Genomic DNA, 22465 nt, shown 5'->3' on the forward strand with positions numbered 1-22465 from the left:
CTCTCAGAGACTGTATTCCAGTGGCAGGTGGAGTCGAAGGCAAAAGAGGTGAGGCCAAAATTAGGATTGTCTCCTCCCATATGTACCTGCCAGGACCCTAAGATCATCCTCTGCGGTCCTTCTCTGGGAGCCCCTGCCAAAGGAAGTGAGGCAGGTGGCTACCAAGAGGAGGACCTTTTCTGTGTGGCACTCTGGCTGTGAAATGAGCTTCCCAGAGAGGCTCGCCTTGCACCTACTTTGTGCTCTTTCTGGCACCAGGTGAAGACCTTTTTTATTTTCCCAGGCATTTTAGTCCTTTAGCTGTGTTGTTTTAAGTCTGTTGATGTATTCTGAATCTCTGCATTGCTGTGCTATTCTGGTTTTGACTTCATTTTATACTGTAGTTTTATATTCTAATTTTTTTTAATAATGTATCTCATGCAGTGTTTTATGGTTTTAATTGTTGTGAACCTCCCAGAGAGCTTCGGCTATTGGACAGTGCAGAAATTTGGTAAATCAATAAATAATAAATCAATGAATGACCAGCATACTTTAGCTTAAAGCTCTTCCAGCCAGTAACTCAGCCTTTGGAGAGGCGTTTCAACCTTTCAGAATGGGGAGAAAACCCATACAAAAGCTGGGAAACCACCAAACAATCAGCGGTCAGGGGAAACAGGGTCGGGCCCAGTGGAGGATGGTGGCTCCCATGTCAGCAGAGAGGTGAATCCGCTCTGGGTTTCAGTCAAAACCAGTCAAAACTCTAAAGGCTTTATCCAAGGTGCCACTCCTTTAGAGTTCTGGCTGGTTCTGACTGAAACCTGGAGTGGATTTGCCGCCCCATTGACATTGGTGCCACCAGCTTCCACTGGTGAGGTCATTTGGGGAACTCTGGTGAGCCAGCTTTGGCTCTCAGGCCGGCCAGATTCGGCCATATGGGCCTGAGATTCACCCCCCCCCCGCCCCGGTTTACTCAAACAAGCAGCCATTCTCCAGGGTCTTAGATATAATTCTTCCCCATCCCCGGCTCTCAGGCCCCGTGCAAGCTCTCCTGCTGCCTGAGGCGAGACGGTGCACATACAGCCATATCACACCCCTGCCCCTTCCCCTGACTATACTGTGTTTCCCCCCCTTCCCTGTGTCGCGCCCCCACCCCTTTCCAACAGCATCTGGAGGCCCAAGGTTGGGAAAGCCTGCATGAGATCGTATGCTTTGCATGTCTCAGGTCAATCAAAAAATGAGGATGCAGTCCTGAACCCTGTTCATTCTGGAGTATCTCTATAAAGTCAATAAGACTGGGCTCTACCACATGGGTGGAGAATTCCACATCTATGCCGGTTCTTTCCCCATCCTGTATCATTGCAGGACAAGGTCATTGTCTTTAGATGGCTGTCCCCATGGCATTATTTTTCACGGGATGGTGATGCTGCTCAGAGTAGGGATGGCGGAGAATTCTGCCACGGACCCCTGGGGGGGCGGATTCTTAGAATCTGCCCCCCCAGAGTCTGTGGTGGAATGGACCAACCCACCCCACCACCCTGTGAAGTCCGACCCGGCTGGATCCAACCTGGCACCGCCAGGGCCGGCCAGGTCCATCCGCGGCGATCTTCGGACGCCATTTGCGTCCCTTTGCCTTACCGTGATAGGCTACATAAATCTTTACATAGCCTATCACATTAAAGAGCAGAGACGAAAAATGACGCCCCTTAGGCTACATAAAGATTTACATATCACGTAAATCGTGGTAAGGAAAAGGGACGCAAATGGCATAGTGGACGCTGGACGCCATTTGCGTCCAAAGACTGGCTGCAGCCGGAAGTCCAGCAGCGGCCGGCCCTGGCCAGCGGTTCTGCGGACTCACCACAGAGCACAGCTAGCCAAGGAGGATTCCGGGGGGAAGGACTGGATTGCCTCCCCCCCCCACAGACCCCCAGTGGAGCCAGGTAGGTGGGATTCGTACACCCCTTGCTCAGAGGCATCGCCACCTTTGCACGAAGAAGCATTACATGCACTCAGGGTGTAGCAATAATTCCTCCCTGGTTTCTGTCCCTTTCCTTCCCCTTGCATGTTACTGGTAGATGAGGACTGACATGCAAGCAGCCCCCCCATCTCCCAGGGGCCCCCACCTCCCCGTTCAGTGCTTTTTACAATCACAGCTACTAATACACAGCGGTTGATTTGCGCTAGTGAAGAAATATACGGGGAGGACGTGGCGCTCCATTTGCGCATATTTGGAGAAATACCACATTCTTTCCATTTGAGGAAAACATGGAATAGGTGGGTGGAAACGGTGGGATAAAGACTGGATGATGATAACGTCATGTAATGGACCCACACAATTCAGTGAGTGGCCAGTCACGAATGTGCCATAAACTGGAGGTGTACAGATGCCTTTCATGTGGGTATGTTCATTGTGGACTGCTGACTAGGGCTGGTGGGAGTTGTAGGCCAAAACATCTGGAGGGCCACATGTTGCACCCCCGCTGCACGTCTTATCTGTTCTGAACGACTGAGAATAAAGAAAGGTGATTGCAACCTAACATTTTCACTTATAAAATGTTTTTGTTTCAAAGATTTCTTGGTTAATATTTGAATTGAAAATGGGGGGAAACAGGAAATATGATACTGCTGCGGAATGTCTGTAACCAAATATGAGCACCTGGTTATTTGGGGCTGGTTTACACATCCATGTTCATAGCTTAATTTACTGGAACATTGTGGGGATCTGTATGTGTGAACAAGCCATCATCAAGTACACAGACTGTACTTCCATACCATTTCACTTGGTGACACAAGGCTCTTTTATGGAGGCCTTTCACACATTCATCAGGAAGTCAGGAAGTGCTGAGTAATCGAGGGATGAAAAACCAAGTCATACAAAAGCGTGTGCAAGCTGACTTTATGTCACATGGCCTACTTAGCATTTCCCCCATTTTTGCAAATGAGGAATGATACATTCCAACATTCAGGAGCAAGTTGAAGGTCCAAAACTCAACTTTGAAAAGCAGTTGTTTAAAACTAAACCAAACAAGTGTAAAAGTGTTATGACCAAAAGAAAAAGAAAAGAGTATCTGTTATAAATAGATTTCGAGGAACAGACTGAAATATTATACATATTTCCAAAAAGGCTTTGGGTCAATCTATTAGGAAATATCAGAATAAAGAGAAGAAAAAGGAATATGAAATCACCCTTTAAAGGCACTATCCTATGCATATTTAGACTAAATATGCATAGGATTGTGACTAAAGTGTTATAAAATAATTACTGTACATACTCTGCAAGTGTATCCTCACCCCAAGATAGAAGTGCCCTTTTCAGGGTTCCAGCTAGCCAGGTATGCCATCCTCTAGTATAGTATAAACTGTAAGGGGCTCAGGCAGACCCCTTTCTCCCATGCCCTGGCAGTTTCTCTGTGCTTTTTTCCCCTCCAGAGGACACTCAGCATTCTGCATGCTGAGTCCCCAATGGCCTGCTGGGGTGAGAGTTGCCCACTTGAGTTTTTTTTCAAATGTTTGCACTTCTGCATGCCTCCAGATTCATCCAAGCGTACAGAGGCCTCCGTCTTGCTTCTCAGTGGCCCTGCTTTGGCTCCAGTCCTGTTGGCACTCAATCACCTGCATTTGTTATTAGAGGACATGATGTCTTGAAATTAAGATGGAATTATTAAAATTCAGACAGAAGGTGTGCAATAGACAAAGAAGACTTCCTGCACATCTGGTGGGCATGTCCTACAGCAGCCTTCCCCCAACCTGGTGCCCTCCAAATTTGGAGTACAGCTCCCATCAGCCCCAGCCGCCATGGCCAATGTACAGGGATGATGGTAGTTGTAGTCCAAAACATCTGGAGGGTAGCAGGTTGGGGAAAGTTGTGCTACAGTGTATTCCTAAGTAATATATTTCTTAATTATTGAGTTTTACTGCATAGCATTTAAAGGGAGGGAGGAGTTTGAATTCTAGATATTATGAAAGGGATTGTGAACAGCTCATTACCTTAAGATCCCATTGATATACTCTTGGGTTATTTGAAAGACAGATATGCTAATAGGTAAGTGGGTCACGAAGAGTTGGACATGACTGAACGACTGAACAACTGGCTGAGAGCCAGTGTAGTGTAGTGGTGAGAGTGACGGACTGGGAACCGGGAGATCCGGGTTCTAGTCCCCACTTGGCCATGGAAGCTCACTGGGTGACTTTGGGCCAGTCACAGACTCTCAGCCCAACCTACCTCACAGGGTTGTTGTTGTGAGGATACAACGGTGAGGAGGAGGATAATGTAAGCCGCCTTGAGTTCCTTGCGAGAGGGAGAAAGGCGGGGTATAAATGCAATAAATAAATAAATAAATAAACAACAACAACAAATGTAAATGATCTCCAAAATGATCTCTCAGTGGCAAAAAAACACACCTGTCAGCACTGTGCTGGAAGAGAATGAGCATTTCTTGTTGTTGTTCAGTCGTGTCCGACTCTTCATGACCCCATGGACCACAGCACGCCAGGCCTTCCTCTCCTCCGCTCTCTCCCAGAGCATGCTCAAGTTCATTTTCATTGCATCAGTGATGCTATCTAGCCATCTCATCCTCTGCCGTCCCCTTCTCCTTTTGCCTTCAATCTTTCCCAGCATCAGGGTCTTTTCCAGGGAGTTTTCCCTTTGCATTAGGTGGACACTGGGGTAAAATCTCACAACTTTACCAGAGCTTTCAGCTTCCGTTTTAAATACAGGATCACGACGGTCTCCCTTTACAAGTGCTTCCCTCCCCCACTTTCCCCCTTATCTGAGTTGTTCTATATGTTTCATTATACAGCCACTAGATGGTGCTGTGGTCTAGTGCCTCTTATTGCAGTCCTCTTTTCAGGAGGGAACTCAAGGCAGTGTAATTTGAAAGCTCATTATCCCTGATCTTTAAAAAAAAAAAAAATAGAATAAATGTCATTTAGTGAAGGAGACACCCTGGCCCTGGACGTTGATGACATTATGTAAAGGACCCACAAACTTCCTTGAGTAACCAATCTCAATAGCAGGATAAAAGCTGCGGGTGGAGAAGCCCAACAACGCAGCTTCTATTAAATTTTGGCTCCCAGTCATTTGGAAAGAGGCTGCAATCCTATCCACGCTTATCTGGAAGTAAGTTCCATTGAACTCAGTGGGACTTACTTCTGAGCAGACATGAATAGGATTGTAGTTGTGAGGATGTTAAAAGAGGGTGGTGAGAATGAACCAGTTATTTAAGATTTTGAGGCAGAGGATCTCTTGAATGGATGCATGGCAAGAGTGAGAGTTTATGAGATTTTGGAAATAGAGAGTCCATTGTCAATCAGTATGTAACTATAGTACACAATATATGTTTGATTGGACTTTGTCACTCATTTGATATTACATCATTTGTTTAGAAGGACTGAACTGTCTTCCTTCAAATGCACATACATTATGAAAAACCAACAATTTAAAATAAAAACTGCCCCCAAGTCACATGCCGAAGGCTAAATTATAGTAAGTGTCAAATTGTGAGCCATTAATTTCAAAATTCTTTTCAATTCCCCATATACAAGATATCTGATATCTTTTCTAAACACACTGCTGGACACATTCATACCTTAGCTTCTCCCATTGCTTCATGTTTCTGGGATATGTTCCATGTACATGATCTAATGAAGATGCCCCCTCAGAATAAAACCAAAGATCATGAGGCCGGGTGACCCTCTAGGTGGCTATTCCATGGGAACAGGCATGCAATCCACCTGTTTTGAACTTATTAATACAACAAGTCATGAGCAACAATAATGTGATGTGGCAATGTGCTGTCCTACTGGGCCACCATCAGCCTGTTGTGCCAGCAGGGTGTTGTCCAGAATGGGCAAAAGGGATATTGGCAGCATATGCAATTAGGTTTCACCTGTCATGATAGCCCATGTCCTGTGCTTGGGCTCCTCTTCAGAGTCAGCTCCAGTTTTCGGCAGGCCCTTGGGCGAGACGCCCTCGGTGACACCACCACTATCACCAGCTGCTATTGCTCCTCATATTTTTTTCTCATCATTGCTACCACTTGCTTGCTTGACAGGCAAAGGACCAGTAAGTGAGGAGGCTGTGGCATCTCCTGCTCCGCCTTTTCACCACCACTGTTGTCTGGGCCAGAGTGAGAGGCAGGTGAACATGCAGGTTGCAATGGTGAAGGGGCAGAGCAGCTCCAGGGGGCTCCTGTCAGTGGGATCTAAGCAGGTGCCCAACCATGCCTACCCATGATGCTGCTCTCTGTGCTTGTGATGAACACACGGCCAGTGGCAGGTTCTGCCCCCCCTCCCCCACTGTCCATGTGTGGCACAATATACATCTGCAATGTTTGTGAACTGCCCAGAGAGCTTTGACTATTGGGTGGTATAAAAATGAAATGGGATGAAAAGAAATGAATAAATGCATCCGGAAACATAGGCACAGTGGCAGGGCTCTGTGTCAAAGTGTCACGCTTTTTCGGGAAGCCCTGCCACCATGTAAATGTGCATGACAGATGCACTTTTCTATGCGTGGATGGCAGGGTGGAGAGCCTGCCGCTGTCCATGTTAGTTTTTGCATGCTTGGAGAAGAGCCCGGACATTGTCATCAAAGAAGCATGTACCAATGAAAGGTGGTTGAGATAGTATATCATTTCGTTATGGCAGCTACATTGAATCCTTATCTTCCGGCAGGAGCGGGGGTGCATTTGGGGGGAGGGTAGGAAGTTCCAAAGATAATGCAATGGGAAATTAAAAGTTGCAGGCTGTTAAAAGAGTTTGAAACTTAATCATCTGATGTGTGTTAGAGAAGGCAGAAGAAAATGTCATAAGAACATAAGAAGAGCCATGCTGGATCAGACCAAGGGTCCATCTAGTCCAGCATTCTGTTCACACAGTAGCCAACCAGCTACCCACGGGAAATCCTCAAGCCAGACATGAGAGCAACAGCACTGTCCCGCCTGTGTTACCTAGCAACTGGTGTACATAGGCATACTGCCTCTGATACTGGAGGCAGCATTAGGGATGTACGAAACTCACTTACCTTTTCCTGGAATTTTTCACAGTGGGGGGGGAGGCGCTCTGCCCCTCCCCCAGAATCCTTGACGGGGGGGAGGCGATCCGGTCCTCCCCCCCCCCCGGAATCCTGCCCGGACGGCTCCGCTCCACAGCGTCTCCACGGAGCAGCCAGCCAGGACCATCCGCAGCCGGATTTCCGGCTGCGGACAAGCTGCTGCGGATGCAAATGGCGGACGCCGTAGCGGCCGCCATTTGCGTCCAGCCAGGCTGCTGTGATAGGCTACGTAAGTATTTACGTAGCCTATCACGGCAACTCCCCCCCCCCAAAAAAACGGCGTACGCAAATACGGCAGCCGCCACTTGCGTTCCCTATTTTCACCATTCTAGCCTACGTAAATATTTACGTAGGCTATTACGACGAAAAAAAGGAGAACACAAATAGTGTAGTGGGCGCTATTTGCGTTCCTTTTTTTCCCGCCGTTCTAGCCTACGTAAATATTTACATAGGCTAGAACGGTGAAAAATAAGGAACGCAAGTGGCGGCCGCCATAGCTGCTGCCATTTGCGTACGCTGTTTTTTGGCGGGGGGGGGGGGGTTAGCTGTGATAGGCTACGTAAATACTTACGTAGCCTATCACAGCTGCAAGGACACCAGTGGCGGCTGCAGCAGCCCGGCCGCAGCCAGCCAGGAGACCAGCTGCCAGAGCAGTCGCCGCTGGAGCTGCCGCCACCGCCAGAACCGCCACCGCCGCAGAATCTGCCCCAGGTATGTTCTGTCCCAGGTGGATTCCGCGGGGGGGCAGGAGGCTGTTCTGCCACAGATTCCAGGGGGCCGGATTCTAAAGAATCCAGCCTCAATGGAATCCGTGGCGGAATTCTCTGCCATCCCTAGGCAGCATATAGCCATCAGGACTAGTAGCCTTCTCCTGGTGGTATAATATTCGCCTGTTGGTATAATATGAGCATGATTGATAGGAGTTCTTTCACTACTGGAGTAGGCATAGTTTCTTTCAACAAAAACAACAAAGTGACATATGCTTTCAGGGATCAGAGCTTCATAGATCAGAATAATACGGCCACCACTCTGGAATTTATTTCAGATAAACAATTGGGTTGAAATTGTGACGTATTTTCATGTCTGCTCAGAATTAGGTCCCATTCAGTTCAATAGGGCTTACTCCCCCATCAGTGTGTATAATATTATAGTAAGAGTCTAATTTATAATTACATGTATAATGGTATGTGGCTTATTAAGTTGGATGGTCACCAGTCCAAAATGCTGTAGTGGATTTTCTGCATCCATTGAGGTTAGACTAGATTATCTTTGAGATTCCTCCCAACTCTATAATTCTAGCAATTCTAATGGACTCTTTTGTAATTTTAAAAATAGAACTAACAAAAAATAAAAAAAAATTTAAAACAACAACAAAGAAGCACGTGTCAATGAGCCATACTTCAGTAGTATGTCAAAAGCCAAAGACAGGCTCTGTTATTTACCCTCTTGCAGAAGATGTACATAAAAACATTGCCACTGGCTGCAGCCAGAACAGCTTCACTTACCTCCCTGACCAAGAATGTGGAGGTAGTTGTGAGAACAGGCCCTGAAGCTAAGCTCTAAAAGACTTACGCCCCCTGAGGAATTAAGAAGCACAGACTCAGAAATGAATTCAGGAGAAGTGATTACACCATAATTTTAGAGATAATGCCTCATTTTCGGAATCGACTGCAGGACAGATGGCCTCTAGAGTTAGCATAGCAGCTGGGTAAATTACAAATGATAGTAAAACCAGGGGTTGAGTTTACATAGCTGGAGTCCCCAAGCAGAAATACAAATTATGACAAATTAATGGGAAGTGTGACATTCTCTGTACATGTAAATAAACACAGAATCTGAGAACCTCTCTTTTCCCAGAGTGCTAGTAAATAAAAGTATAACAGAGATCCCATGCAAACTAACCACATGCTTATACTTTTCCATCCTTGTAGATCCCTTGTGTGAGATTTTCTATTTTTATTGCTTCTTTGTTACAGTTTACAAAGTGGATAGCCATTCTCTTCCCCATCACCCCTCCACCCCAAACCAATCAATAGAGCGATTTCTTGTATAAAGTGATGTTTCTGTGGCAGATTTAGTAGAAAACACACACTATTCCAAACCTTCATCATCTCCACGTGCGTCATATGTGGTTTCACTGTCTGTAAGTGGATAATATGGAATAAGTGGATAATATGGGGACATATATATGGCTGGCTCCAGCCCAGATTCCCCCGCCCCCAATATTGTGGCTAATGGATATATATTGGCTCCAGCTTAATTGTTTTGTGGACTATTGTGGAACTGAGTTTTGTGAGCTAACAATCACTTTTTTAAATGCTTCTCCTAGAGCCTTTCCAAGTATGTTAATATTCCTACAAGTGATACAAGAGCAAATCAGTGACTGCGTGGTTCAACAAGAAAGTTTTCTTTCCCTCCCTTTGGGAAGTAAAAAGCTGATGAACCACAACAATTCAGAGTCTTGAGAATCCAGTTCAGAAGTAGTCCTGATTTGCTGGGTGGAGTTCAAGAACGTTGTTAGTTCACATGGTAGAAGAACTCTGCCAGTTAAAATTCTTGTCGCTGTTTTTGCTGTCTCTAGAGCTTTACATAACAATCCTCTGAGTTAACTGAATGAAAGAAATATGTGGAGGACAAATATTCATGATTTCCTGCATTTAAAAAACACATTCAAGTGTAGGGCAGACACAGATTCATGGGGCACTGAGGCTAATTCGGCACCCCCACCTCCCATTCTCAGGCTACTAGGGAAGAAGCTGTGGACACTTTAAGGGCACAATCCTATGGATGTTTAGACAGAAAAAGCCCTACAACTCCCAGCATTCCCCATAGCTGGCTGGGAGATGCTGGGAGTTGTAGGACTTTTCTCTGTCTAAATATGTATAGGATTGTCCCCTTAAAGACTCTAGTTTTAAGTGTGTGTGTGTGTGTGTGTGTGTGTGTGTCAGACAGACACACACACAATGAGAGAGAGAGAGAGAGAGAGAGAGAGAGAGAATCATAGCAATATACATTGTTTTTTATACTGGCTGTGCAATAAGAACTGAAACGTATTAGAGGCAAGGTGTAGAGCCTTACCAAGTGAGCCCCTCTCTGTAGGCTTTAAGGGGTGTACAAATCTTGTTCTTCAAATTTGCTGTTCTGTCTTAAGGTTTTGGAACTTGGTGCTGGTTTTTTGTTGTTTCTTTACTGGTGTGGTTTTAAAATGGTTTATTTGTATTTGTTGTTAGATGTCTTGAATGGTAGAAATCCAGGTTATAAATGTATATATCTAAAGCAGGGGTGTGGAACCTTAGGTCCGTGGAGCCAGTCTGGCAAGCCATGGAAGGTCCCAATCCAACTTCCTGGATTTTCACAGACAGCCATGGCTCCTTACCTTGGCTCCTGACCTCCGTCCAATCATTTGGTAATTTCGAATTTCCTGATTTCTGCATGTCCCCCCCCCCCGCCCTTCTAAAAGGTTAACATGCCTCTCCTACAGCTTAGCTTCTGGCAGTAAGCACTTTAAGCTAAAATATGCTGGTATCAATGCAGTTCAAAGCTCTCTTTAGCCATTGGGGCTGATAGGAAGCCCAGGGTATCCATAGGTAGACCTGGGTGGAGCGGATAGAAAGGCTGTGGCTCAGTGATAGAGAATGCATGCGTTGCATGAAAAAGGTCCCAGGTTTGATCCCTGGTATCTCCAGTGAGGGCTGGGGGAGACCCCAGTCCAACGCACCTGGGAGAGCTGTTGCCAATCAGTGTAAAACAAAATACTGAGCAAGATGGACCAATGATACAAAGGAGCTTCCTCTGTTCCACATGGGAGGTACTTTGGATGGGTGGTGCCTAGGGAAGGTGTGGTGAGAATGGCTTGGCAGGGTGGGACACAGACTTCAAGTGCTCAGACTTCAATGGGACATGCTGGCTGGGGCATGCTAGAACTTATATGAATTATTTTTTAGTCTAAACATGCATAGGATTGCACCCTGAATCTATTATTGTTGCATTTTTCCTCACAAGAAGAGACATGTGTGGGATTTACTGACTCAAGTGCCAAAATAACTGGGCCAACCTTGACTTAGGGATGGGGGTGGGCACCATTTTCCCCTCAGGAGGCAGAACATCTTGGGATGGCCCTGGGAAGAAGACCCTTTGCTCCCCCAGCCCTTGGATAAAATGCCTTTTAAGACTAAGGCCCTCATTACCAGCACAAAAGGACCAGGTAGATATTGAAAAGGAGACCTCAATGTGTCCCATTGGACAGTTCTTATCTGCCTCCTCTTGGTCATCCATAGTCACTGGTGTCACCTGTCAACCTTTGACCACTTGTCCAATCCTAACTTGGGGGTGCCTGCTTGCCTGGGCTGCCCCCATTGTTGGCTTTATAGATTTTAGAAGAACAAATACAGGTTTGGTAAGAGCCACCTGTGTGCATATGAGCCACGGCCTTGACCAACTTTCCTTTGACTGAGCATAGAGCCCTGTCTTCCCTGGAGGTCACAGTGCTTCATTGTTTGTTTGTTTAAGGCTTGTTTGAATATTAATCCTGACCCATCCTGGATGTTTGGTGGAGGCCACAACAGTTTAAAAACCAAAGCTACAAAGTCAACTCTAAATGATGTTTAAAACATTAGGATGGAAACATCCCACCCAAAATCACATAAAATCGCAGCAATTTCACAGGCTGTCTGCACAGGGTTCTTTAGGGTTGTTGTTTGAGACCAAACTCTGAAATAACAAGATGACATGCAGAAGGTTGGGTGAACTAGGGGCACAACTTTATTAATTACATGAGCTTAATAGTAACATGATCTGCATGGTGAAAAGCAGTGCAGGATTCTGATGCCTTTTGTCTGTCCTAAATGCATGATTTGCCCCAGACCACCCAGAGAATCCAGGTTTGAACATGTTTTGGACCCGGTTCCCACAAATTTGAGAAACACCTTACACACCATACTGGCCAATCCGGGCCACCAAGAGTCAGCCTAGAGCCACTTAAGACATCCTGATTTTTCTACATGGTAAGCATGCCTCGCATGTGTGATGACAGGTGACGTGCAGGCATTTCATTTCACGGACATGCGCTGGAAAACGGCAATTATGGAATTCCAGTGTTTGCATCAGAAAAGATACTTATATGGACAACCACCCATTTTAATCTACCTGCAGTGTTCCCATGTTTTCCTACACACAATAAATGCTATCCATGTGGGAAAATAATAATGTCCAGCCACTAAACAGGACATTTGTTAGCTCATTTCAAAAGCATGCTCAGGTCACCAGTCTCCAGGACAATGGGATTCTATAGCTTTGGAGCCCACTAAGAACAGCACCCCTTCCACTTCCTCTTCCCTGGTTCCAGGTCGTATAAACCCACATTTCCCTCCTTAAAATTGTAATGTGAAATTCCATTCTTTCTATTCCAATTTCTAAGCAAGATTTTGCTTCAGCTGCATGGCTGGTGGAATTAGCAAGCCTCCTGCAGAATTAATTTGAGGAGGGCCTAAAACTCACCAGGGGAATGTGCATGGCAAGAGCAGGCAAGAGCTCATGCAGAGTGCCTGCCCCTTCATCTCCCAGTAAATACACCCTGCCCAAACCTGTCTTGGTACAGGCGAAAAGGGCTAATCCGGATCAAGAGGTCGATATTCCCCCTATTTGATAGTCTGATTATCCAGATATTTTAATAAGCATGAATATCACATCCAATTTAAATCAGGTTAGCCACTGAACCACCATCACTGACCAGAACAAGGGGGGGGGGGGAGGCTGTCCTACGTAGGCTCTGAAGTTAAAAAGGGCCGAGTTAACAGATGTTTCCGTTTTGAATCAGCAAGGCTCCCTCTGAAGCTCTCAGGCCCGCTCGGGATTCGATTGGGCCCTCGTCGATCAAACCTGCCTAGCTGTGGCAGCCTCTGCGCTGCTCGATGCAATGTGGTCACACAGTCCCACTTCTCGAAGAGCGGTGAGCGGGCTGGACAAGGCGCTCTGCACATGCTCGGAAGGACAGCCTTTCAGCATGCCCGGCCCGCCCGGCGCTGGCCTCGCCAAGGCGGCTCCGGCCCCGCCAGCTTCCCCCGGCCTCCGGGGCGGGGAGGCGCGGCGGGGGCGAGCGGGGAGGCGCGGCGCGGCGCGGCGCGGCGGGGCGGGGCGGCGGGGGCGTGTCCCGGCCGGGCGGCTGGCCTCTGGCGCTGGGGGCTGCGCGCCGCAGACGGCCGGAGCGAGCTGCGCCGGGCTGGGCTGTTGCGCGCTGGTGCCGAGCAAGGCGGCTGGGCGGAGCGGAGCGGGGCGGGCGCGCGCTTTGCTCCGGGGCAGCCGCTCGCTCGCTATGAATGCGGCCCGGGCTCTGCTCTCCGCCGTGTTCCTCGCCTGCGCCTTCTGGGGGGATCTGCCCTGTTGCCAGCAGGCCACCATCCCCGCCACCGCCGCGCCTCTCCGGGAGTCCGCCGCCAAGCTGCTGCGCGGCCGCCGGGAGGGCAAAGCGCCCCGATCGCCCCGAGAGGCAGCGGCAGCGCGAAAGGGGCCCGCCGCCGCCGCCGCCGCCCAGCCGCCCGTGGAGCCCCACGAGTACATGCTCTCCCTCTACCGGACCTACTCCATCGCCGAGAAGCTGGGCATCAATGCCAGCTTCTTCCAGTCCTCCAAGGCCGCCAACACCATCACCAGCTTCGTGGACAGGGGGCGAGGTAAGCGGCTCGGCGCAGCGGCCCCGGGGCAGCGGCCGCTTCTGCTCCCCCTTGCCCGATCCTCCGCGATCGCCCGCAACCGCCTCGCGGGTCACCCGGCGCTCCCTGCGGGGGGGGGGGCGCTCCCTGGCTCCGGCCCCACCGACGTGATCTCGCCCAAAGGGGCCCCGATTCTTGGCCTCGACGGCTTCGCCCTTCGTCCCGTAATTCCAGCGCGTTCCAAACCCAATTCTGCCTCCGTCTTTCGACCGGTACACACTACAGCAGCCTTCCTTAACCTGGCACCTTCCAGATGTGCGGGGCCACAACTCCCATCGTTCCAAGGCTGGCTGGGGATGATGGGAGCTGTGGTCCCACGCGTCTGGAAGGCGCCAGGTTGAGCACGGCTGCTCTAGAGCCCGGATCGGAGACAGGGACTCTCCCGCTCGCTCGTCTCTCTCCCCCGGCTGCGCGTTCCCGTGTGCGCGCACGGACTTTCGAGCGAGCCGCCCACCCCCTTGGGACTCGCTTCGGGGTAAACGTGCCTCGGATTGGGGCCTGCCTCGCATCAGGCTTTATGAATCCTTACCTGCGAGTGAGCCCCGTTGAACTGGGTGGGACTCGCTTCGAAGTAAACGCTCGTGGATAGGCTCGGGCTGTCGTTCTTAGTACAAAGCGGCCCCTGAAGCGGTGGGAATTCCTGTTGCTCCGGTTGCTGAGAAATGCTAAAATGGGTTTCCCAAATGCGCGAATTTAAAAATAAACCGGTAATAGCTTACATTTGGTTCAAGCGTGCTCGTCTTCTTGTTATCTCCAAATTCCTATGATCACTTGGGCTTGAAATCCCCCCCCCCACCCAATTTGAAGGCGGGGAAGGGGGGGGGCACAAAGGTCGCTTTTTCATCAGGAATCAGGATTACCCGGGCGAGGGAGGGAGGTCTCTCAGGAAGCCGCTTCTGCCAGGTTGTTGTTTGTTTTGTTTTTAAGTCCGATGGATATTAAGTGGAACATACTTCGGAGTCAACGCAGAGGCCGTGGTCTCAGTGTAACGGTCCCCGATTTGCTTCTGGGAGGTATTATCCTGCTTGTCGCCTTGGGCTTTTGGGATCTGCTTTTTGCTCTCCCTCGGGGCCCGATCCTGTTTGAAACAAATTGAGACGGAGAGGTTCGCTGACCCTTCGGGAGGGGTGGGTGGGTCGTGGAAGCGCTTTACTCCGTTCTTTATTTCGCGTAAATCGGCTTCTGCTGCCGCCCACCTCTTTAATTCGAATTGAGCAAATCTCACCGACATTGATGGGGTGTTTGAAGCGCGAGGGCAGTTTTCTTCTTTTCTTTCCTTGTTTTGTAGCTCACGCCTGGGAATCAGTCGCCTTCTCTTTTGCCTCAACACCCAACCGAGTTTATGGTGTCCAAACGACGGGCCAAACTGGATCTCGGGACCGCCGGAAAATCTCTTTCCCCCCTCGCCTCACTCTCCTGAGCTGACTTCGCCGGTGGCCCTTTGGAAAGGGGATGGAGCTTTCCCTCCCTGAAATCTCTTCAGGATCCTTTGGGGGTCCCGCTCTGTGTTCCTTGGGGAGGGAAGCCATAAAAGATCTGCGAATTGATTAGCTCTCCGGCTAGGGTTGTAAATTCGGGCATTGGCCCTCTTCTACGGGCCGGATCCCTCCTTTCTTCTCCCACCTGTTCAGGCCTGTTCTGCCTGCTTCCTCGGTGCCAGCTGCCGTCCCAACTGGGTCAGCGGGGGGTTCATGAGCTGCTGAAAGACTCGGAAGGGAGCGAACTTTCCAAACCACGGGCTGTACTGGAGGGTGATTTTCAAAGCAAATGAAAACAAACAAGCAAAGAACCCTCTGCGCTCCGTTCAAGAAAACCCCACATGCCTCTTCTATAGTTCTGTGAGTTTAATTTAAAGTCTCCGCCTAAAGGAGAGGAGAGGCCCGGTAAATGGGGTGCGTGTGTTGAAACAACCCTTAAAAATGGGGGGGGTACAAAACCCCCGCTTCCCTCAAAATGAGGCACATCTCTTTTCCAATCATCGCTAAGCCCTTTCCTACTGTTGTCCATTTGTCTTACCCCGGGGTAAAGTATTAATTTGTACCCTGGAAGTACGTGACTTGTTTTTACCTCGGGGTCGTTGCCGCTTGAGCCCGGCCTACGCGAGAGGTTGCAGCGACCGGATAGATTTTCGGTTTGCCTTTATTGAATTCTCCCCTCTCCAGGCTTAAGGCGGTTTCCTTGTTGTGCTGCGAAGGGAACCAGAAAGGTGTGAGCCGGACCTCGGTCGCTCGTTGCAGATTCATATGGCCGGGAGAAGGGCTGGAGGGGAGAAGAGAAGGGACCCCAGAAAATGTTGCTGGGAAGAGTGAAATGCGCCCGGGCGCGCCTATGTGTGACCCTCAGTTTCCCCATCCTAACTAGTGATTGGTGCCGTGTGTGCAGTGCATGTAATTATTCTCACCTAGTTGGGGTGGTTGGTTAAAGGGCTGCTGATCGAGGCCACCGGCCTGGATGAGGCGAGAAAGAAAGAGCGTCTTCACGCCTTTCTTGCTGGGCTGGATTTGGAAGGGTTCGGGGAAATCCGCAAGCCTTCTCTTCTTTACGTATGGGTGTAAATTCTCCATCTTCTCAGCAAGGAAACGGACCTCCGCCGCAACCCTCCCCCCCCCCCCCCCAGCCGCAAACCCCTTCTGCCTTTATGTGATTTCTTTGCATTCCTGCTAGGACCAAAACGTCCATCTCGCGTTTAACACGGTCTCTTTGAAAGAAAAAGAAGAGGAACATCTCGGGGGCGAGGCCGGATAGGCAGGGGATGTACGTAGCCCTAAATAAACGTGGATGGACTGCTGGGATCTTCACGAGGACTGGGAGACGGGGGGAGGGGCGTTTGGGAAAGGGGGGGCTGGCGGGGCCAGAGCCAGGGGTGGGGGAGAGGGCGATGCAGCCAGGAGCCCTGGTTTGGTGAAGGCAAGGGCCTGCCCCGCCCCCGCCCCGATTTTGATTTGATGTGTCACAGGCCGTGACCTGGTGCTGGACCTTCTGCGGGTTGCTTAGCATCAAGCCACTGACTGGAGTATATCAACTCAGTGGTCTAATGCAGTGTTCATGTCATAACTTATCAAATATTGTCTAGTCTCCCATAACGAAGGGGGACCCAGCCAACAGCACAGAGTCAGGGAGGGCTTCAAGAGAACTTCCGGCCCTCTGAAGTGGCAGCAGCACCCCCTTCCCCTTTCTTTTTCTTTTCTTTTTTAAAGTCCACCTCTCTGGGGGCTCGCCCCCCAGTTAATAGCTGAGATGGGCTTATGCTGTTGCAAGTACAGCAGGCGCAGCCCAGAAAGGCTTCTGCCAGGGCTTTGCAGATACGCTCGCCTCTCCCCCTCGACTCCCCGGAGGTAACTTCCTTGCCAGAACGTGGACTTCTCCCGGAGCCCCGTTTAATCACCGCGGTATCTATATATTCCCCGGAAGGGTAGCCGTGTCCAGTCTGTTGCAGCAAAAACAACGAAGAGTCTTGTGTCACCTCAAAGACCAGCACATTTATTCCGGCAAAAGCTTTTCTGGGCGCCGTCCACTTTCATCAGATGCATTTAACGGGCTGGCAATAGTGTGTGTGTGTGTGTGTGTGTGTGTGTGTGAGTTTCAGGCCAACAAAGAGGGCGAGGGGCATGGGCTTATGTCTCCGTTTTTTGGAAATCGGAGGAGAAATGGTCAGTCTGTTCTCTTCAACCCCACCCGCGAGGGCCAGACAGGGGTATCCAGACTCAAGACCACGGCCGAATCCTCATTTCCCGGGAATCAGTTTAGAGCGATTTAGGCTGCGCTCTCACACCTCCTGGTAAGGGAATAAGGCCCATTGACGGTAATGGGAGCAGAGGTGTGCTCCCATTACTTCGGAGCAGAGAGATGTGCGTATAGGATTGCACTCCTAAGCTACGATTTTTCAATGGGAGAGAGTGCGTGCCATTGAAGTCAGCAGAAGTTAGCTTGTTCATTTTCGAACGGGGGTATTACTTTTTAAAGAGACTCCCCCCCCCCACACACACACACACACAGAAGCCAAAACTGTGTTTTCCTTTATCTCTTGAGTGCAGAGTTTTCAGAAGGGCTAGTAACCGGGAAAGGCCCTGCCATCTTGGCTAGTGTGTGTGTGTGTGTATGTAGAACAGTTAGCATTGCCTCCTCTTCTAACCATACAGTCCATACGTCCCGCCCGCCCCCGTCGCCCCCTCCTCCCAGTTACGGTCGCAAGATCAGACAGGACCTGGTTGAATGTAGGAAAATTACTGTTGGCGCGTGAACTAACTCATTAAAACGCAGATGGGGCTCGGCTCGCTGGTGCTCTCTCGCCCCCCTCCCTCCCCGAGTATCGCAGCTCTACAGTAAAAGCAGGACGATTAGCAACTGCCAGGGCTGGCCAGACTGAAGAGGGAGGTGGGAAAGGCCGAAATCATAAAACTGGCCCCGGTTTTTGGAAGTCTTCCCTTCGCCACCTAAAATCTCTTTTAGGTGGAAACAAACCCCTCTGAGTTTATCGGGGTTCTTACTTCGAAGTGAGCGAGCTCACGATCTGGGGCAAGACATAAGAGCCCGGGCAACCCTGGGGGCCACGGCTGAGATTTACAAGCCCCGATGCCGCGCTCAAGTCAAGACGAGGAAACAGGTAAGTCCCAAGAGCTGAAGTCGGACATGGACATTGCCTCTCATTTGAGAACTTCGGTTGTGCGCGGGGCGCTGACAGCCAGGAGATGGAGGTAAAGGCAGGCTCCTAAAGAACGCCCCGATCTCCGAATGCGTTCCGTTCCCTGTAACGTACTGAAGTACACGTGTCCGATGCACCATCCTAAGTAGTAAAGGGGCTTGTTTGGAAGAAAGCAACAATGATTTAAATGGAGCTTTCTCCCCACTCCCACCCCCGAAAACTGCTTCAGATCGCAGGCTCAACTCTTGTGTAGGTTACTCACGTCCGGGTGAATTCAACCGGACCTCCTCCTGCCCAGTAAGTGAGGATCGCAGCCTTGGATAACCATCCTGACGTCCTCGCTTTACACGCAAGTGTTAGACCGCAGCTGCCTTGGAGACGAGTCTCCTTTGGCTTTAATGGATTTCATAACCAACCGAGAAGATCGAATCTTGAAAGGCGATGTTCGGACTGGACTGGGGTCATTAAGGTTTGCAGATTTCAACACAGGGCCCAGGAAAATGGGCATTGAAGATCAGCATGGTCCATTCCATATCCAACGCTAAAAAGATAGAAAGAAAGCTCCTTTGACTCTCCCCCTCCCTTCTGTTTGTACCAGGCGCAAACGCCGCTAACGCGGAATACTTTACGGAAGAGGAACGGGCTGCAGGTTCGTTCGTTTTACCGCCTCTTTTAGCACCTCTCCAAATCCTGCCATATGTCCATTTTACGAATCCGGGACTTTCTACGGGAGAGGAATCTAGAATTTTACCTGGCGTGTTTAGAGGGAGGAGCGGTTCAAGGAAAAGCAGAATCGCATTCCTTTCCCTAAGCTGGTTTACTCGGAAAAAATTTCCCCTGGGTTCAGGGGAACCTGCTCCCCAAAGAAGTGTTAAGGTACGCGTGTGAAAACTGCCATCAGGCTGGTTTTATGTTCGCGTTGGAGAGCGAGGTAGTTGCGGGTCTTTAAGCCTAGGGTATGAAAAGGTTTTCTAGATGAAAGCCAGTGTGGTGTAGGCGTTAAAGTTTTGGACCGGGTTCTAGTCCCCACTTGGCCAGGAATCTCACTGGGCGACTTTGGGCCAGTGACGGACTCAGCCTAACCTACCTGGCGGGGTTGTTGTGAGGATAAAATGGAGAGGAGAAACATGCAAGCCACTTTGGATTCCTTGCAAGAGGAAAAAGGCGGGTTATAAATGGAATAGTAATTAAATAAATAGAACCCCTTTTCGAAATGGGTTGCTCTAATTCCTGGACAAACAGAAAGAAGAAACCAGAAAAAAAGTGCGGATGAGGGTGAAGGCGTCTTCCTGCAGCTCTCGCTTGTTTTTGTTAGACATGTTGATGTACCTAGGGCTGTGTGACTAGGAGGGAGAAGTGCAGTTTCCAGACGGGGTGGGCGTCGGGGGGGGGGTCCCCGGTTCTAACTCGTGGCCAGGGCTGGGCGCTTCCTTGCTTCCTGCGGCGGCTGAGGAATGCGGGTCCCTCCGGACGCGTCTCCTCCTGGGCAGCGCCTGGGTGCAAAGCGGGGGGTGGGGGGCGGCTCGAGGTGGATCCTGTGCTGCGGCCGGACCGAGCGAGCGCCGCAGCCCTCCCGGCCGCGCCTTCTGCGGGGCCGTGTTGTGGTTGGCGAAAGGCGCGTGAAATCCAAGCAGGGAAGCATTTTAATGGGGAAGGAGAGAATTCACCGCTCTTAATTATTTGGTGACCTTGTGTTCGATTTGTTTGAGCCCCCTTATAAAAACGCTAATGCAGACCAGACGGCCGGGCCGAGGGAGCCCCGCAGACGGTTCCAATCTGAGCTTCATTGCCTAGCAGAGGGGTAGAAAACCGGGTAAAAAGAGAGGGAGGAACAGCCCCGGCTTCATCTGTTCCCCTCCTCCCCCCCCCCACGACTGGGGGCGTCCTGTCTCTCGTTTGGCCGCTCGACAAGCCTGGAAGGGGTAGGGGGCTCCTGCTGGCCTGATCCTAAGCACGCTTTACTCGGGAGTCGGACTTAGCGAGCGGGTGCAGAGGGACTGACTCCTAAGGAAGCGTGCAGCTTTCCTAGGCACGCCTACTCAGGACTCAGCCCCACTGACCTCTGGGGGGTCCCCTCATGCCATGGTTTAGGATCCGGCTGCGAGAAACTGTGTTGCCAAGTAAACCTGGAGCAGCGTTAGGGGGAACCGTCCTGATTTTCGGCCAGTGTGTTGTTCGGGCTTCGGGGTATTTCCTGACCGTCAGTCATCTTTCCCGCACTTGGTTGGGCTTGTATCCAAGGGGAGAGAGCTAGCGGGATCCGAGCGTAGGTGGCCTGGGTTAGTTCGAGGGCTATTCCTGTGTATTAGAGGCGACTGCTTGTAGGTCTCTCAGCCAAAGATATCCAAATAGGGGTCGGCCGAGGGACCCCCCCCCCCCCGTTTCTGTCTGCTCCTAAGCGTGCTCTCTGGTCGCCTGAATCCGTCACAACACAAACTAACCATTTATTTTTTAAAAAAAATATGACTTGTAAGGCGCCTTGGTAGGATTTGGATCCTGAAAGGCGGCATATAAATAACTGACATAAATAAATGCTTAAAAAAAAAAACACAACACCCAGTTTTCACGTCATTCTTCTTGGGCTCAGATATGCAAGATGTCGGGGCGTGGGAGGTAAAAGAAAGAAACTAAAAACTCAAACGCATACATCTTTGATGGGCGCTATAGTAACCGTTGTTTGAGCGCTATAGTGACCGCCTGTGCAGTAGCACGGTCGCAAGGGATGTCCCTGGGCAGCCGAGATCGGCTGCTACGACTTTCTGGCTCCTGGCCCTCTTTGGATGGCATCCTGAGGCAGCGAGGCAAAAATGCCTTCACCTGTACCCCCCCCCGCCGTATCGCAGACGCCCCCCCCCCTCCTGAGATCAGTTCATCATAAACAAAACCCTTTACAGCCTGATCCTCTCCCTTGCGGTAGAGCTTCCTCCCACGTAAGTGGCCATCAGGTCGCATGCTTTCCCATGCTGTACCTGCTTACCCGGACGTAAGTCCCATTGGAATAAATACGGCTTACTTCTGAGTATTTTTAATTTTATTTTATTTAAAACGTTTGCATCCCACGCGTGTAAACATACATAGGCTTGCGCTGTATCGCCCATTCGTCCTCGCAGACCACGGTAGATTCTTTGAAGCACGGATTTTCCCGGTCGATTTACCTGCCTCTGCGAAGGGGAAAGCAGCTGTTCTGGCCGGCTGGAACTGATCGATTACCTTCTCTCTGCCTTCCTCCTTCAGGGAGGCTCGGGGTGGCCTACCTGGGCTCCCCCCATTTTATCCTTGCGGATATATCCCCCTGAAGGATTTTAGGACGAGAAACAGGGACGGTTCACCTACTGAGCTTCATGGCTGAGACCCCTGGTCCAACCAATGCTTTATTCACTAGTACACTCTTCTGGCTGTAGAAACCCGGGGCTGTATTCATGACTTGACTTTTTTTTTTTTAATCTCGCCCCTCCTCAAGGGAACTCCGGGGGATATAAGGTTCCTCCCCCACACCCTTGAGTCCTTGCAACAGCTTCCTCCAACCAAGTGTCTTCCAGATGGGTTGGACTACAACTTCCACCATCCCCAGCCAGCATGGCCAATGAGTTGTAGCCCGGCACATCTGGACGGCACCAGCCTGGAGGGGGTGGGGGAGGTGGCCTCACAACAACCTTGTGAGAGAGGCTAGGCCAGCCTTCGCCAGCTGGCAACCTCCCGATGTGTTGGACTACAGCTCCCATAATCCCAGCTAACCCGGGCAGTGTCCGGGGATAATGGGTGCTGTGATCCAACACATCTGGAGGGCACCAGATATGGGGAAGGCTGGGTTAGGCTGAGAGAAACTGAGGCCAAGTGAGGATCCGAACCCGTTCCTTTTGTTCGGGATCCATCGCTCGGAATTAGCACTAGCCACCGGCCAGCGCTGGCTCCAAGGATGCCTCTAGGACATTCCAGTGGACGAGGGTCTCCTGTCTCTCCCCACCTCGCCGCCGCAGGGGAGCCAGGGAAAATTGAATTCCAAGGACAACTCTTCTGAGAAGCTCGATCCTCTGTTTACTCGGAAGGCAGGCTACTGGGTTCAACAGGATTGTGAGCTACTGA

At 50.3% G+C, this 22465-nt stretch overlaps 1 protein-coding gene across 1 annotated transcript in view; it reads left to right on the forward strand.

The window, feature by feature from the left end:
- The first annotated feature begins 13343 nt into the window (after nucleotides 1-13343).
- Nucleotides 13344-22465, forward strand: part of GDF6 (growth differentiation factor 6) — a 30500-nt gene continuing 21378 nt past the window's right edge. The window contains exon 1 of the mRNA XM_084848006.1: nucleotides 13344-13701. Coding sequence (XP_084704132.1) covers nucleotides 13344-13701 — 358 coding nt within the window. The remainder of the gene's footprint in view (nucleotides 13702-22465) is intronic.

This window comes from Heloderma suspectum, chromosome 4 (assembly GCF_057233095.1).
Source record: "Heloderma suspectum isolate Gila_16-S chromosome 4, 16-S_ref, whole genome shotgun sequence".
Taxonomy (NCBI): Eukaryota; Metazoa; Chordata; class Lepidosauria; order Squamata; family Helodermatidae; genus Heloderma; species Heloderma suspectum.